This window comes from Dendrobium catenatum, unplaced genomic scaffold (assembly GCF_001605985.2).
Source record: "Dendrobium catenatum unplaced genomic scaffold, ASM160598v2 fragScaff_scaffold_817, whole genome shotgun sequence".
In the NCBI taxonomy this organism is placed as follows: Eukaryota; Viridiplantae; Streptophyta; class Magnoliopsida; order Asparagales; family Orchidaceae; genus Dendrobium; species Dendrobium catenatum.
In genome coordinates, this window is record NW_021319279.1 from 379,924 (window position 1) to 397,325 (window position 17,402).

The window sequence follows — 17,402 nt, forward strand, 5'->3', positions numbered from 1 at the left end:
GTGAACACAGACTCTAGAGGTTGTCTAGCATCGAACATACTCTCTAATGTCAAGTAAGCGGTGGCAAATCTTGCTTATACTAGCCTTAGAATTTATTTCTTTGAAAATTTCTCATAAGAGCTAGAACCTAAGAGTGGTTGTAAATTAACTTGATTATTTTCTTTGCTCTAATAAGTGTATTTTTGTGCTGAGGTAGCTCCTCAAGTTTCTCAAGAATCACACCTATGCAATGTGCAGCACATGGAGTCCAGTACAGATGTTTCCTCTTCTCCATAAGTTTTTTCCTTGAAGCTTTGTAAGCACTTGTATTATCTGTAACCACTTGTACAACAAACTGTTCTCCAACATTCTTTGTGTATAACTTACATTCATATTACATGTACTACACCTCTCCTACTAAAATTTTTGGAATTAATTTATACACTTATCTATTAAGCATCTTATACTATTTATTATGCATGCCTAAACCACATGTCCACATAAACATAAGTCTAATAAAAAAAGATCTAAATATTACATAAATAAAAAAGTCCTATCATTTTCATTTCCATTTTCTTACACTATCAATGGCAACCATTCAATCAAATGACATTGAAAATTATATATATAAATTTCTTATATCATAGAATATCAAAACATTCTTTGTGCATAACTTACATTCATATTATATGTAGCATACTAAAATTTTCGACATTAATTTATATACATATCTATTGAGCATCTTATACTTTTTTATTATGCAGGCCTAAACCACATGTCCACATAAACATAAGTCTAACAAAAAAAGATCTAAATATTATATAAATAAAAAAGTCCTATCATTTTCATTTTCTTACACTAACAATGACAACCATTCAATCAAATGACATTAAAAATTGTATCTATAAAACAAAACAAGATTGCATAAAATAAAAAAAAAATCGCCAAAAATGAAAGAAAACCAAAGGAAGATGTCAATAAATGCGATGGTATAATAGAAAAATCACAACTGAGTGCAAAGAAGAAGAGGAAGTTAAGCTATTTCACCTTTGTCAAAAAGCCCTAAACTCCAACCACGAAGAAGAAGAGCTTTCAGCGGTCGGTCGAAGGAGATTCCATGCCAACTCGTGGTAGAAGAGAACACCAAGCAAGAGGCGAAGAGTAACTCTCGGTGGAAGGAAGCCGACGTCAGTCGAATGGAATGAAGAGGGGAAAATGTCACTCGAAGAAGTAGAAGAAACCCTCGGTTCAGAAATGACGGAAGACGCGAGGGAGGGGGGTCGAACCGAATAGATAAATATTAGGTTAGGTTTTTTATTTTTAATTTTAAGAGGCGAACGCCTCTAAAAACTGAGGCGAGGCTTGCCTTGAGGCGTACGCCTCATTCCCTGCTCTCATTGCGTAGGCTTTGAGGGTTAAAAGAATGAAATTGTGCTGATGTGTGCCTCGTATTGCGCAATTTTAAACTATGAAATTGATTACTTGTGTTTCTAAACTATTACATGTAGTTTGACCTAAGCTTTAATCATCGATCTAATGTTCTAACTATTTGTTTAAGTCACAAGAATCTAACATAATTATTATTGCCCAAATTCAATAGGCGTGTGATTCCAAAATTGCATAACTTTGCATGCATTCTAGTCCTACATCATTATTAAAGGAAACTATCACTACATAAAAATATGTTAAAAACAAACTTTTTTGTGTGGAATTTGATATCCTAGAAGGATAATTAGCATATTTATTGAATAGTGTAATTCTATATCAACATTAAATTATCATGCTCAAAACATGTGATTAACATTTCTGAAATTTATTATAAAATTGAATTATAATAGATGTAACTCTATGGTATCTTATTGTGATCAGTCAATGCATCGGCATTGGATTATGCACGCAATTTTTGTACTGAGATGCAACTTCTCAACTACAAATACACTGTGAAAAGAAGGTCTTCGTGGGGAGTAAAGGTTTGAACCCCAAATTGTTCAAGCCAATGTCATATTTATGGCACATCTCAGGGGAAAATACTTAAAGTGAAATGAAACTTTATCCAAATTTCAAGATTCTATTTATTATATGAACGGTGACCCCTTTAGTTTGGTTTATAAAGAATAAGATTTCCAGACTATAATCCAATACTGCATAGCTTATGTGGGTCCAAGTTAACTACCCGAGTATAAATATTAATGCTTATTGAGATAATACTTTACATCATAGCTTTTATTTTTTATTTTTATAATTGACACCATGTGAGAGTATAGAAAATTATGATTTCATGCATATAAAATAATATATTATTTTTTGAAAAATTAATAGGATATGCATTAAAGAGTGAAAATTTAGTAATGCATGCAAATTCAATGGATGAATCGCAAGTATTATGTCCACTGAGTTACTCTTATGTTGAAGGTACAGGACATGTCTTTTGGAGTTCTAACTTATAGAATTTTAAACCATTATTTATTATTTAAATAAAGGAAAATTAATTTCTTCAAAACAAAGAAGTCCTTTGCCATGCATTCGAGGCCTATATATATATATATATATTCATCAGGCTTACGAGTGAAAAATGAATGCTAGTCTAGCTGAGAAGAGCAAGAAAACCGCTTGCCGATATTCGATTTGACAATTGAAAAAGAAGTAAAATAAGAGAAATATTATTTGGGCATAAATATATCATTCTTACCATACAATTTGTCCTACAATAGATACTTTAGGTGCTAGTGTCTTCTTCATTTGCCATGTCATGATCAAATTGCAATGGTTTAGAATGTGAAACTCATACAAACATGAAACGTCATAGGTTTACTCATTTGTAGCAGTCCACTCTATAATATGTACAATTTAATAGATTTCCTCCCGTTTCGGCTCCCTATTCTCCGTGTTCTTTTTGTAGAGCCAAGCACAAAGCAGGAAGTACACAAAGTTGAGCAAGCAACAACCAGCCAGAGTTAAGTAGACATTATCCAACCGAGACTCATTAACATCATCTTGAAGCCAGTTAGTGCTACGACGTATCACTGCGATAATTGCTGAGCTCATATAAAAACCAGTCCCAGACACAACAGCAAAAGTTCCTGTTGCGGTGCTTCTCAGTGATGCAGGAAAATCCTGGTAATAAAATGCAACACTAGCAGGAAAATGAAACGCTTCTCCAAAACCTATGAGTACAAGGGGTGGCACAAGCCAAAGCACTGAGAAAGTGTTAGTGGCTACAACAGCAAGCCTTCTTGATTCAGTTAAGGCCATTGCAACCATTGCGAACATATTGATAACATGCCCAATGGTGATGCCACTAAGTGGTGATAGCCTGCATCTGGTGCAACCAAGCACTGTGATGGAGGTGGCAGCGGTTGCAAGCACAAAGACATTCATTGAGCCAGCAGGAATAAAGAAATTGTGGGTTAGGCTGCGGTCCATTGCCAAGGCCTGCAGAACTGTCAAGCTCGTCTGTACTGAAATGGTGGCGCTGAGTAATATCCCACTAGAGATTATTGGGAGAAATCTAATGAGAAGCTTTCCTTCTCTGCAGAAGCTCATTAAGTGATTTCTACTGAGGTTGGGTTTTGAGTGGAGGTAGTAGGGTCTTCCAAAGAGGTAGAAAAGGAAGGCAATAGCAGTGATGGCGGTGCAAAGGGCAAAGCCCCAGTGCCAGCCAGCTGAGTCTTGGATGTAGACAAGGATGGTGGTGCCAGCGATGGAGGAGAGGTAGAGGGAAACAAAGCACCAATTGAAGAAGGCAGTACGGTCGGAATCAGTAGAAAACTGGTTGGCACCCATGGTCATACCATTATAGCGAGTTCCAGCAACACCGGTGGCAAGAAGGGCTATGGCGGTAAAGAGAACGGTAAGATGGGCAGTCATTGGGGGTTGGCAAGGGGTGGGAGGAGCACAAGGTGGTGGGTGCAAGGAGGGTAGAATAGCCGTTAATGTGAAGAGAAGCATGCCCTGCGTGGAAATGTGTCAGGATTGTTAGGATACTAGTTAGAGGAAAACAATGAGTACATAGATCAAAATCTTACTTCAGCTTAAACCAAGCGCTTCTTTGAGCATAAGTGGTTAAACAATTTAAAGCTGTGCTAGAAGAAGGCAATGTTGTATATCTGTTGCATGTGGTGAACGATGGTACTAAAAATAGAAAGTGTTTATCAATCAGAACAATAACCATCAAATAATAGATTATTTGCTAATTGGATTGCTAAATATTTACTGCAAATTGGATAACTCAAAACAATGTAGTTCCACCTATCATACCACGTACAGTAGTCGCTACTAAATTTGTTTATACATTTATTAGCATGATCGTTGAGGATGTTCAACTTAATAAAAGATGGCAAGCATATTATATACAGCAATTAAGCCCGACTAAAACCATCACCATAGAAATCATAAACAAAATGGATCGCATTGTGTTGTAATCTATGCCTAGCAGAGTGGATGTTAAATATTTAGTTCGTATAAATCTATCTGCAATATTGCATGTAGATAAGTCGATTCCCCGTACAAAGTATTTTAAGCTTTACAATATGATTTTGTAATTGCTAATAACTTAGTTAAGAAAAGAGATAAGAATCTCATCGCTTATAAGAAAGACTATAGTAAAACTCAGATTGATTATTTTTTTATAAGAAAAAAAATCGTTTAAATTACAAAGATTGTAAAGCTATTCTTAGTGAAAGTTTATGTATCCAACATCGCTTATTAGTTTTGTACTTTAAGATAAAGGGGTAGAATATGAAAAAAAGAGTAAAATGTTGTTTTAAGATTAGATGTGGATATTTAAAGAACACTAACAAAAATACCTTTGAGAGAGATTCGAGATCTTAAAATTTAGTTTGTGCATGAGAAAGCTAATGATACGTGGAAAAAAATAGCTAGTAATATTAAAAATATTGCAAAGGATGTGCTTGGAGTTTTGAAAGGAAAAGCTCCTAATAATAAAAATAGTTGGTGATAGAATCAAAATGTGCAAAAAAAAATAAAAAAATAAGAAGCTTTGTTATAATAATTAGTTTCTATGTAAAAACTATGAAAATTGGAAAATATATAGAGGCTCATAAGATGTCTAAAAAAGCAATATGCGATGCAAATATTTTAGCTTTTAATGATTTATATAATAAATTAGATACTAAAGTGGGCAAAAGATATATGTATAAATTTGTCAAACAAAGAGATAGGAATAGTAAGGATTTAGTTCAAGTGAAGTGCATTAAGGATGAAGATCAAAAAGTGCTTTTTTTAGAAGAGGATATTCAACAAAGGTGGATGAGATATTTTGTTAAGCTTTTCAATGAAGATTGTGAGAATACGATTGACTTTTGTGACCATAGCATTCTAAATGAAAATAGAGATTTTATTTTTATAGGTGTATTAGTAAAATTGAAGTTAGAGAGGTTTTAAGGAAAATGGTGTGAAAAAACTATTGGACCTGATGATATTCCAATAAAGGTGTGGAAATGCTTAGGAGATGAAGAATTTCTTGGCTTAATAAACTTTTTAATATTATTTTGAAGACTAAAAAGATGTCAGATGAGTAGATAATAAGTGTGTTGATTCTTATTTTTAAGAATAAAGGTGATGCACAAGATTGTACGAATTATAGAGGAATTAAATTAAACTGTCATACTTTAAAACTTTAGGAGAGAGTTATGTAGTATAGTTTACGATGTAATTATAATGTTTCTCAAAATTAATTTGGATTCATGGCAAGTAGGTCTACTATAGAAGCTATTCATTTATTGAGAGGACTAATGCAGAAGTTTAGAGAGAATAAAAAAGATCTACATATGATATTTATTGATTTAGAGAAAGAATATGATAAAGTTCCAAAAGAAGTACTATGGAGAGTTCTAAAAAAGAAAGGGTTAATAATACTTATATTCAAGTCATTAGGGATATATATGCAAGAGCTATTACTTGTGTTCAAACACAAGGTGGTTTGACTCAAGTATTTTTTTTATTTCAGTTGGATTACATCAAGGATCAATGTTAAGCCCTTATCTTTTTGCTTTAGTCTTGGATGTTCTTGCTAGACATTAGCAAGAGGATAAATCCTGGTGTTTGCTTTTTGCTGATAATATTCTTCTTGTTGATATTAAATAATAAAATCGTCTGAGTCGTTATATTTGGCCTTTACATGAACGAGAAGCCCTATTTTTCTGATCCACGAAAGAAATCTTCTAGGGCTGACCGGGCAAACTCGCAGCCAACGCCAAACGGAGCCCACTGCCTTCGCCTCCCGTTCCTTCGTCATTTCTGCTCGAGCTGAGGCCAAGCCGAGCTCGTCTTTCCCATTCCTTCGTTCCTGTATGATTTTTGCGGTCAGCCGAGGCAAAGTTCACAATCAACGCCGGCAAAGTTCACAATCAACACCAAACATAGCACCTTCTGCGCGCAAGATGTGGGATGTTGCTGGAGATGAGTTCGAGTGCCTTGATGATATTGGATTATTGGAGGTTGCAAATCTTTCTCTAAATGAACCAGAGTTGGAAACAATGATATTCAATGATGATGATATTGAAGGCCAAAGAACAACCTCTGAATCTAATTCTATCATTCCCTCTATTGAGTAGTTGGACCTTCATTTATACTAAATGATTTTTTGCTTATATTTTTGTGGCTGTACTAGACATCTTTATGTTATAAGCTAAACATGTTATTATAAAATTGATTTATTATTGCTTGTCATTTTTAATATAATGTCACCTTAATTTCTATATATTATATAAAAAATTATTATGTTGTGTCCACACCGCACCGGTGTCCTATATTTTTAAAAAATGTCATGTCCGTGTCGTCATGTCCATGTCGGTGCATCACAAGTTGTCCATTAAAAGAGAAGCATAATATTAAGTTAAGTGTTGCTGAGATGAGGATGCTCATGCAGATGAGTGGATTTACTCTTAGAGATAGGATACGAAACGAGCATATCCGGGAAAAGGTTGGAGTAGCTCCAGTGAAAGATAAGATTAGAGAGAATCGTTTAAGATGATTTGGTCATGTAAAACGGCGACCTTTTGATGACCCCGTTAGGAGAGTAGATGTATTAGATTTGACCTGTATTAAGAAAGGTAGAGGTAGATCTAAAAAGACTTGGTTAGAAAATATTAGAAATGACATTTCTTTATAAATTAAATGAAAATTTGGCTCTTAACAGGACACAATGGAGACAGGATTCATGTAACTGACCTCACGCAGTGGGATAAAGCTTGATGTTGTTGTTGTTGTTGTTGTTGTTGTTGTTGTGATTCAAATCTAAGACGGTGCATATAATATATTGCAAAACCCAAATTGTGCCCAAAAATCCGTTGAGCTAGAAGTAGTGATCCAGCCCAACCCAATATATGGGATAAAAAATGAGACATTGTCGTGCACCAAAAGAAATTCCTACAAAATTAGAGATAGTCAGAAATATTTATAATATTCTTAATTTAAAGATGTCAACCATAGACAATAAGGTAGATAAGGTTTTCCATTTTTCCATGGAATACCTTTTAGTTATTGAGTAAAAAAATAAGAAACTTCATGTTTGTGTAAATATTGAGTAAAAAAATGCATTCCCCGCCTACTAGTTTGAGGGATATTAAGACATTGATGTTTTGAAGGAAATTAAACCTACAATGGTGATAACAAAGCACCAATTGGTGCTACTAACAGTGAGTTTTGTAGGCACAATGATAGACATTTATAGGTGATTGAGGCATGTAGTCAGACTATCAAATCTTGGTACAAAGATCATGGAACTTCTAAAGGCGATTATGATGAAGAGCTTGGGAGAGCTGATAATGATAAAACAAAGGGGTGATCGGAGCAAGCCTATGGTAACAATATGACTAGCCTAAAGATAATGGTGGGCCTATGGAAACTTAGAACAATGATTACAATATGCCCAAAGGTATTCATCATAGTAGGCACGACCATGGTAAGAGTGGAATAGCTAAACCAAACTTAAGGCATATGTTGTAATTGATCAACATGTGGCAGCTATGTCAAGCTCAAAGGGGCAGTAATGGCAAAAGCAACTTGGTAATACCATGGGCAATGATCATGGTGGCCCTGAAGAAAAGGATGAAAGCAAACCTAAAGGTGGCCACATCAATAAACCTAAAAAGCATCAGTGACTTGGGGACGTAGAAGCCTGAAGGTGGTGACAAGGTGGACCTAAAGGCGATGGTTGGGACAACAATGGATTCGAGCGAAACAACAGCAGTAGGCACAAAGGTATAAACAACAACAAATCCATAGGCTGTGATCAATAGACCAATAGATGTTATCAGCATGGATCAGACAGCTAGCTATGAATAGTGGCTCCTCCCTGCGGCATCAACAAGGAACAAAATATTGTTAGATGTAGGTAACTCCAAAAAGCAGCGACTGCGATTGCATATCTTCCGAGTGCAACAATAGCTATCAATGAAATGAGCCATGATGCCTCTAGGTGGCATCAATAAAAATAGTGGTGTATCTAGATAAGATTGGTAAGAACAACATCTCCAAGGGATAGCAGCAAGCTAAAACATGTCATCAACAATACCATTGAGAATAAAAAATACATATCAATACGCTATGAATGGCAACCCCAAGAATCCTAGAGTTCATGAACATTCTCTAGAGCTCCAAAGTTATAGAGAAATTAATCTTGGTGAACTAATTCTGAAATAATTTATAGAAATGTAAATCTCTAGTTTGGATGCATTTGTCTCCATATTCATTCTTATCTGAAACGAGCAAAGGAGATTTAATGTAGGGAAAATTGTGGCAAGAATGGATGTCAAAACATGAGGAAGAACAAGAGAAGAAAATGAAAGAAAACTTTGTGTATATAACTTAGAACAAACAACATAACCAACATGAATCAAAAAAGGAAAAAAAAAAACATAATTCTAGGCTAGTGCTGATTCGTTGTAAAAAAAAATAAAGAACCATAATTGGCTTCTACAAAGAATTCATTCGTCAATTGCATTAAAAGTCCATATAAGTAATCCTTTTTGTAAAGAAAAATAAGTGTTTAAATACAATTGAAATTATCCATATCCTTATTACCAAAAATAAGGATTAAATAATTTTTAATCTTTATTATATTTAATATAATAAAAAAATCACATCCTCAAACACATATGAGTCCATGGAATCAGAAATCACCTGACAAATTAAAAGATTTATTAGAGAGCAATACTTGATGTCATGGCCCTTCTAGAAACACTTAAAATAAGTGATCGTTGAAGTGGAGGGTCTATTTGATACCATATCTCATTATGATACAAATTGAGGCTTGGGTAGCAAGCCTTGACAACTTCAATGTATAGTAACAGTATTTTGACCTGGGCAAGAACCTAAGATTCTATTATGAATGGAAGTTATTAACTAACTATCATAACTAGATTGAGGGGCTAAGTGCATGAAGAAAACATGTGATGGCACTACAACCAGGTGGGCGTCCTTCACATTTTCACGATTGGATAGATGCACTTTTAAATTTATATTAGGATAAAGAGAAATGATGGAACTATTCATCAATTACTAATCATCTTCAAAAATCTCGCACTACAAAGGCAACTCTTCAAATTGATTTAATGGGCAATAACTTACTATGAACTTTACCTAGAATTCAATAGAGCATCAGTAGACTTCTCCTATGAGGAAGGAGAAAATACTATCTCAATAGCCTTCATCAAGTAGAAAAGGAAGCACCCCTTGTAAGTTAATTTCGTGAATAGTGAGATTCTAATATCACTTACGTGAGTTAAACAGTTGAATTATGGCAAACCTAACAGTCAATCATCTTGAGCAAAAAAGAAACCCTTAACATTAAATCACCTCTATAAAAGCATAAGGGCCATGAATACAACTGATGCGGAAGCATCAACCTTTATCATTCAAGTAAATCATAAAAAATTGTCAATGGGATGATCATCCTTGGTAGTATGTGTTCTGAGAAAGGTTGATCTAAGTTGGACCTCTTCTATCTAAAGCTCAAAATCAGTCATGGTTGATGATAAATCTAATCATGGATATCATGACGAACATGATGATGTAAAATTTGGATCATCCTGCTTTCTTGAGCGGGGAGTGTTGAGCAAGTTCTTTTAAACCCTCTAGTAGTCGTACAAATGTCTAGGATCAATCTTAATATTATGTGGCCAGCCACTTGCCGGTGTTATTATCACTTATTTACAACTGGATGCCTCATTGGCACCAGGTGCTATAATTAAGAGCTCTACTCACATATCAAAATAATAATGTCAACCTCTAACTCAATGGCGCTTGCCTAACTATATACCAATGATGCAACTCTTTTTACCATTGCCAATTAGGCTATTGATTATCTATCCCATAAATTGATTGTCCTAGGTAAAAATATATGTAAAGAGTACATGGACACTTCTCAAAAATTAATTGTCCTAGAAGGCTGACCACATTAAGAATTTTTGTAGTTTGTCCTCTAAAACAACAAATTTCCTGATGACGAGGGTGGAGCTCAACATAGGTTAATCCAACAATATTCATAAGGGCATGGAGGGATTGAATAGTCATTGAACTACTTGTGTTTATTAGAACTTTTATAATGTTGGTAGAAGTGGTACCAATTCCAACCCAGATAATGAGAGAATCTTATTGTTTGAAGTATATCATCTCAAAGTTAGATGCATCAAAAGTAATTTGATTATTCCCATGCACATCCTCTTGAGCATGAGAATAAATAGGTTTGGTGGCAATACTATGATAATATTGATGATCTCGATTTCTATGTTACCCCAAATCTTGTGATATCCTTTGTCATTAGATTGAAGATATATATAGTGCTCTTATAAATAACAGCTGTGTTCTTAACTAATAAGACGTTCAATTTCTTCCTTTTGATGAAGATATTTTTCTATAAAATGTCCTTTGAATAGTGAAAATGACAACAAATGAATTGGTCTCCACGGTTCAGTTTTTTTGTGGCTTCAACCGTGTAAGATGTCAAACATTCTAAATTCCCATGAAAACAAAGCACTAAATATATATAGTAAGGTGTAGTTAGGTGACTGATTCTATTTTTTAGACTGATGGATTTGGTGAGAAAAACGCCCATAATCTCTTGATTGCTCATGATTTCTTCGATGGAGAGGCCAATTAATTTTTTGTTGTGAGTTCTTATGCTTATGAGGGTTGCTCTAATTATTTTCAATAAGTAATAATTGTTTCATCAGTCGTAATCTAAGCCTCAATAAAATTAATAAGCTTAACATAGAAGTGCATCGTGTCTCGCAATGGAAACCAAAAAGATGGACCAAGACGAGTTTTAGAGGAAGAACCCACCCACCCACACACATAAGTTCAACATCGACCCCTAGGATTTACCAATCTTTTGAAGAGAATATTTAAAAATATTCCTTAAGAAATTCTCATTCATTCTCGGAAAAGCACTACTGGAATCTCAAGGTGAAGGTGAATGAGCTTAATTCAACTATGGCTCGCTTGAATTCTTGGTGGAGACAATGAACAAAGGTCAAATGGATGGTGGAAGGTGATTGCAATTCCAAAATTTTTCACTCATATGTCAGCACAAGGAGAAATTCAAATTGCATAGCAAAAATCAAAGATGAGAATGATGTGCTGGTGGAAAATCAAAAACAAATTGAGGAGGTGTTGTTTCGATTCTTCAAACTGAAATGGAAACAGAGGAATTGTAATCTGGATGGGTGGCCTATTCTGCTAAATTGTTTGAATGAAGAAGACATCTGCTTGTTGAACAGAGATTTTTCCGTGGATGAAGTGGAGCTGGTTTTGAAGCAAACTGGTGGTAACATTGCTCCTGCCATTGATGGTATCTCCTACTTCTTGATTGAAACATAATTAAAATAGATTTTTGGAATGCTATTAAGCATTTTCTTTGTTTTGGGAAGTTGAATGAAGTTTGGAAAGATACCTTAATCGTGCTTATTCCTAAGGTGAGCAACCCGCTGTCTCCTTCTAATTATAGACCTATCAGTCTATATAACATTATTTACAAAGTGGCGGCTAAGGTGATTTTGAATAGATTATTATCTTTTGTCCATAAACTGATCTCTGAGGAGCAAGTGGCATTTCTGAAGAGAAGATCGTTGTCGGATCATGTGTTGGTTGCTCAAGAAATGTTCCACAAATTCAGATACTCTAGATCTTCAAAAGGGTTAGTCTCATTCAAAATTAACATTGAATAAGCATATGATTCTATGTGCTGGATCACACTTAAGAAAATCTTGAAATATTTTGGATTTCCTTTAAAGTTCTCCAATCTCATATTAGAATGTGTTGAAGATCCAAGGTTTTCCTTGATAATAAATGGCAACTTTTCGGAGAGGATTAAGGCCAGGAGCGGATTCCGTCAAGGTTATCCTTTGTCTCCTCTTCTATTTATTCTTTGTTCTCAACTTTTGTCTAATGATTTTGTTCAAAGAGGTGATTCATGTGGGATTCGCATTAGTTTTGTTGGGCTAAGGATCTCACATTTATTATATGCAGATGATATTATTATATTTTCTAAAGCTAATAAGAAGGCTGTGAAGGAGATTAAGGGGATTCTTAATGACTTTTGTGGTTGGGATATTTAGTCAATGTATCAATGTTAACAAATCTGGCATTCTTTTTGGTAAATTTGTTAGTAAAAGAAAAAAGAAAGTTATTTCTTGTATTATGGGTTTTAAATCAGTGAAAGAATTCCATTATCTTGGTTTAAAATTTGCTTCGAGGAGATTAGTGGGTGCTGATTTTTAGTTTATCATTGACAAAGCATTGAGGATGCTAAATATTTGGGGTAGCAAGTTCATTTCTTTGACGGCAAAATTTGCTTTGGTTAAATCTGTAATGCTTTCTTATCCCACATTTCATTGCACACACTCTCTTGTTCCGAAAGACATGCTTGAGGAGATGGATAAGTTGTGTAGGAGCTTCATATGGAATAAGTCGAATGGTAGACTGAGTTTACACTATGTTAGCTGGAAGTAATTGTACAAGCCTTTGAAATGGGGAGGTCGTGGATTACATTCTAATGCATCAAAAGTTTCTGCATTAAGAGCAAGATTGGCTTGGAGATTTGAACAAAATAAAGAATCGCTGCTGCATAGGACTCTTGCTCCAAAGTATGGTACTTGGGCTAATGTTGGAACTACTCATCTTCTTGGAAAATAATAACTGATGGCCAAAGACTGCTCAATCCAATTGCGAGGTGGATTATTGCAGATGGTGGCTCTATTGATGTCTATAAAGACAATTGGATTATGGACAAGTGCATCAACCGATAGCCAACATATGTGGTGCCTCTAGGAGATAATGTAGTTTTGATGGACAGGTTTATTGCAGATGGCACCTGGAATAGAAATGAACTATTGAAAGTCATTGGTAAGGATTTGGTGGACTTCATAACTCAAATTAAAATTAAACCTAAATTTACTGAAGATAAGAGGGAGCTTATTTATCAAAAGTCCGACAAAACTATTTCAGCTTTGGCATTCGAAGCTTCATTGCATAATCGGTATGAATCCCAGTTTTGAAAATGGATCAATAAGGCTAAACTAATCTCTCGGGTGGAGGTATTTTGGTGGAGGTTGTTTAATAATGCTATTCCTAAAGGTCAATTTTTATCTTACAGGAGATTGCGGGATAATGCTTCTTGCCCTAGATGTTGTAATGAGATAGAAGATATAGAGCATGTTGCAATCAGATGTGTCAAGCTGAAAGAAGTACTTCAACATTTAAACAATTGGGGCTTTGGAATTCCTTCGTTTGAAAAGTTTGAAGAATGCTATAAGTGGTTGGATCTTCTTGCGTTGCATGATAGTATATTGGTTAAGTTGTATTGCAATGTTGTGTTCCTCTCATGCAAAGCTATAAATAAACTCATTCATGATGGAATGGAAGAGAGCTCGGCTGTGATTGTTTCCAATGTTGTTAGCTTCTCTTCGGTTTCTAAATTTTCTTATAATTTCAGCTCAGGCCATTGGGATGCTAACTAGTCGATCAGACTGTCCAATCTTTGGCATCCTCCTCCTCCCAATTGGTTAAAGTTTAATGTTGATGCTTAAGGCAGATTTTTGTTGGCATTTGGAAAATCATGTGTTCATTGGGACAATTGGAGTTTTTAGCTATTCAATCTTTAAAGGATGTCATTAAAGTTTGGATGTTCAAATACAAAGGAATTATCATTGAAGGCAACAATTCTAACATTATTAAATTTCTTCAAGGTACAATTAATAATGATGGCCACGAGTTGGAAGATCTAGCTTTTATCAATGATTTTAATCATGTCATTTTTAATTGTATAGATAGGAATTGTAGTAAGTTAATGGATTTGTATGTTTGTATGTTTTTTTTCTTAGTTATTAATGCAATTGTTTGCTTCTTCAAAAAAAAAAATAGATGTTAGAAATTTTTTATGAATCCTCAATTTATAAACAACTAACCTAACAAGTTTGGCGAAAGTATTAATAGCTCCACGGTGGTTGTATAACTGGTTGCGATCTTGACATTTTATAGTGGTTAAAAAAACTTGCCAGAGAAGTATATCATAGGTTGTTAAATATGCACGATAGTCCTATAATGATTATATGCTCATACTAATTAAATGACTTATTAAAAGAATCAATAGTAGATAGATTGAACCCATTTAGAATGGGGTTTGGATGATTGCATCAGTCAAAGGAAAAGACTTATTAAAATTGCGGCTATTTGGAAGTTGATTCTATACAAACTAGGCATCACAGCTCATCTTAAAGGACGTCATAGGGTTAAGGCAAGGTTGGCTCAACACCACAATGGATGTTACAAGATTATGGGCCAATTAAGCTGTAAGAGAAGTATGGGCATAACTAACAATGTCAAGAAGGCCATTGTATGTGGTGGAGAAGAAAGTTTAGCTTATTGATAAGGGTGCCTTGTATAGGTGTCACCAGCCCCAATGTTCATTTGTTTGCAAGGGAGGCGGACTCCACCTTGCGACAATGACACTATTTATCGTGCATCACATAAAAGCTAAAGGATCTTTTTAATATTCTTTCGTCCAACAAATACGTATCCTCCAGCAATGGGTCTAAGACACCTTCACCAACTAGAAAGAGAGGGGTAAATTAAAGAAGTGATTTCCATATTGATGAGTGTTGGATCAAGAGACTTCATTATTATTAGTATTATGCTTGTTGTCTATTGAATGAGTATTTGTAGGGGCCATAATAATTGGACTTTTTCCGACAAACAATGAGATGGTTATGAGTTAAAAGATTTTGTGGCGATAAGGGGTTTAGTTTTCATATTTATGTAGCTCACAAATTCCAAACACTCATAGATAAAAGGGTTGAAGCTCACATGAGGTGCAAGGATTTTTACATAAAAACCTAGGAAGGAAAAACCACAATGTTTGGCATAGTTAAAATAGTCCACTATATAAGATGAAAATTTACAAAAATCCGCACTTTCCCCTAGACCAAAGATGGCAGGATTACAATGTTTGGATTGTTAATTTGGTCTCTAGTAGTGAAAATGTTGGAGAAATAATAAAGGATAATGGACATCAATGTTAGTTGATAGCAATCAAGCAACGTCGGATGGTATGTCAGCATCAAAATTGGTTAGGCAACGATAGCTTGACAATGATTGTTGAATAGTAACAAACATCGATGTCCATTAATGTTTTATAAGAACAAAGGGGCAGCAACTACTGCTGGTAGTTGTTGGTGTTGGGCGATGATGATATGAGGTGATCTTAAGGGTTCTTCAAATCCAAAAATGCTCTTCATCAAAATTCTCCTTTTAAGTGTAGAATGAAGTCCTATTTATAAATATTTGGCTGAAAGATTTGATTATATTACCAAAATTTTAAACACTCCATTAGAATATTAGATAACCCAAAATAATCCACATTAAATATAAAATATTTTTTAAGCATTTGAGTGTCTTAATCACATCAAAATTGAGTGAATTTAGGCTTATTAGATTCATCTTGCCGAGATGCACGTTTTGAATGTATGTTTTCTAAAAACAAAGTTCATGTGTCCTGAAGTCAATTTTTAAAGTTTATGATTAAAATTAAAATACTATGCATTTTTAAGATCTAAAAATTGAGTTAAGATAAGCGCTTGATTAGATTTTATGAATTTTTAGTGACATATCAATATATGTACACACATAGAGCAAGAGAGGATACAATAAATTTTTATTTAAATTTAGAGGTACCAAATAATGAGTTTATAATAGTCCAGAAAAACTGCTTGTTAGGATTTAACTTTAGTCCACCCTGAATTCATCTTAAATTTTTAAACTAGAATTTCTTTATGGGATAAAATTCAGGCTTCAACTCATCATAAATTAATGTGTAATGCTTTACTCTCCAAATAAATATGCACTTAAAATGATTTTTTTATTTTTTTCTCGTGAATAAAAAAAATAAATAAATTCTATTTCAAGCATAAATTTAGTAACGGGGTGAACATTACTCTAAACTTATCCTCCGCCGAAATGCCTAATGAATTCTCCATGATGTTTTATACCAAACCGGGTGAAAAGGGACTTGAATGCGAAAATGCAAGAATTGAAATATTGGAGCATGAGACCATAAGAAAGACCAAGAGGCACAAAAGAGAAAGAACATAAATTGGTTACCAAGAAGCAGGCGACCACAGCGGCGGCAAGAACGGCGGAGCAACCGAGGAAGGAGTCGGCGAGGACGCCGCCGACGACGGGAGCGAAGCTGATGCAGCCGCTGGCAATGCCATTGATCTGCGTGGCATCGATCTGGCCGACGTTGAACCCCTTGATCAGGTACACCTCCAGGTTGGAGGAAACCCCATACGCCACCATCGCCACTCCCATAATCGCCCCTGCTTCATCACCGTACTCTTTTAGAGAGAGAGAGAGAGAGAGAGAGAGAGAGAGAGAGAGATGGGAGAGGGAGAGAGAGAGATAACCTATTATAAACGGGAAGGTCTTCCAGCCGCCCCTCTCTTCATCAGTGTGAGGTAAAAGCGCCTCGTCCATGGAATGGTTGAATGCGAAGTAGGTTTTGGGATTTGTGTGAGAAGGGGAGGAGCAAGTGAGGGAGAGCTTGGCCACAGTGCCAGTGTTTGTTTCGTCTTTCTTTCTTAACGCACCGACTCGCTGTCATTGAGTTGGCAGCATATGACCCGCGTGGTGAGAAATATGACAAAGAAGATTTTGGTGTCTCTTTCTCTTTTGTTTAATGTTATTTGATTTATTTGTTTATATTATGATATTAAATAAAACATTTTAATATTTTAAGTATAAGCTTTTTAATTAAATATTGAATAGTCAATTTATGTATCAATCCTAGCAATTTCTACATTGGAATATTGGCGGCTAAGAGATGGCTAGTGATGATAGGGCGTAGCAATGGCAATGACGCCATTGACGATAAACCACAGCTCATTGCAATGGTTTTGACCTAGGAC

General features: G+C 35.0%; 1 protein-coding gene across 1 annotated transcript; it reads right to left on the minus strand.

The window, feature by feature from the left end:
* Positions 1-2,618: 2,618 nt before the first annotated feature.
* LOC110109579 (protein NRT1/ PTR FAMILY 2.3) lies at positions 2,619-17,086 on the minus strand. Its single transcript, XM_020840723.2, has 3 exons — positions 16,902-17,086; positions 16,597-16,814; positions 2,619-3,930 (listed from the first exon to the last, which is right to left on the minus strand). The coding sequence occupies exons 1-3, from the start codon at positions 16,969-16,971 to the stop codon at positions 2,827-2,829; spliced, it is 1,392 nt and encodes a 463-aa protein (XP_020696382.1). The 5' UTR covers positions 16,972-17,086; the 3' UTR covers positions 2,619-2,826.
* Positions 17,087-17,402: the final 316 nt, after the last annotated feature.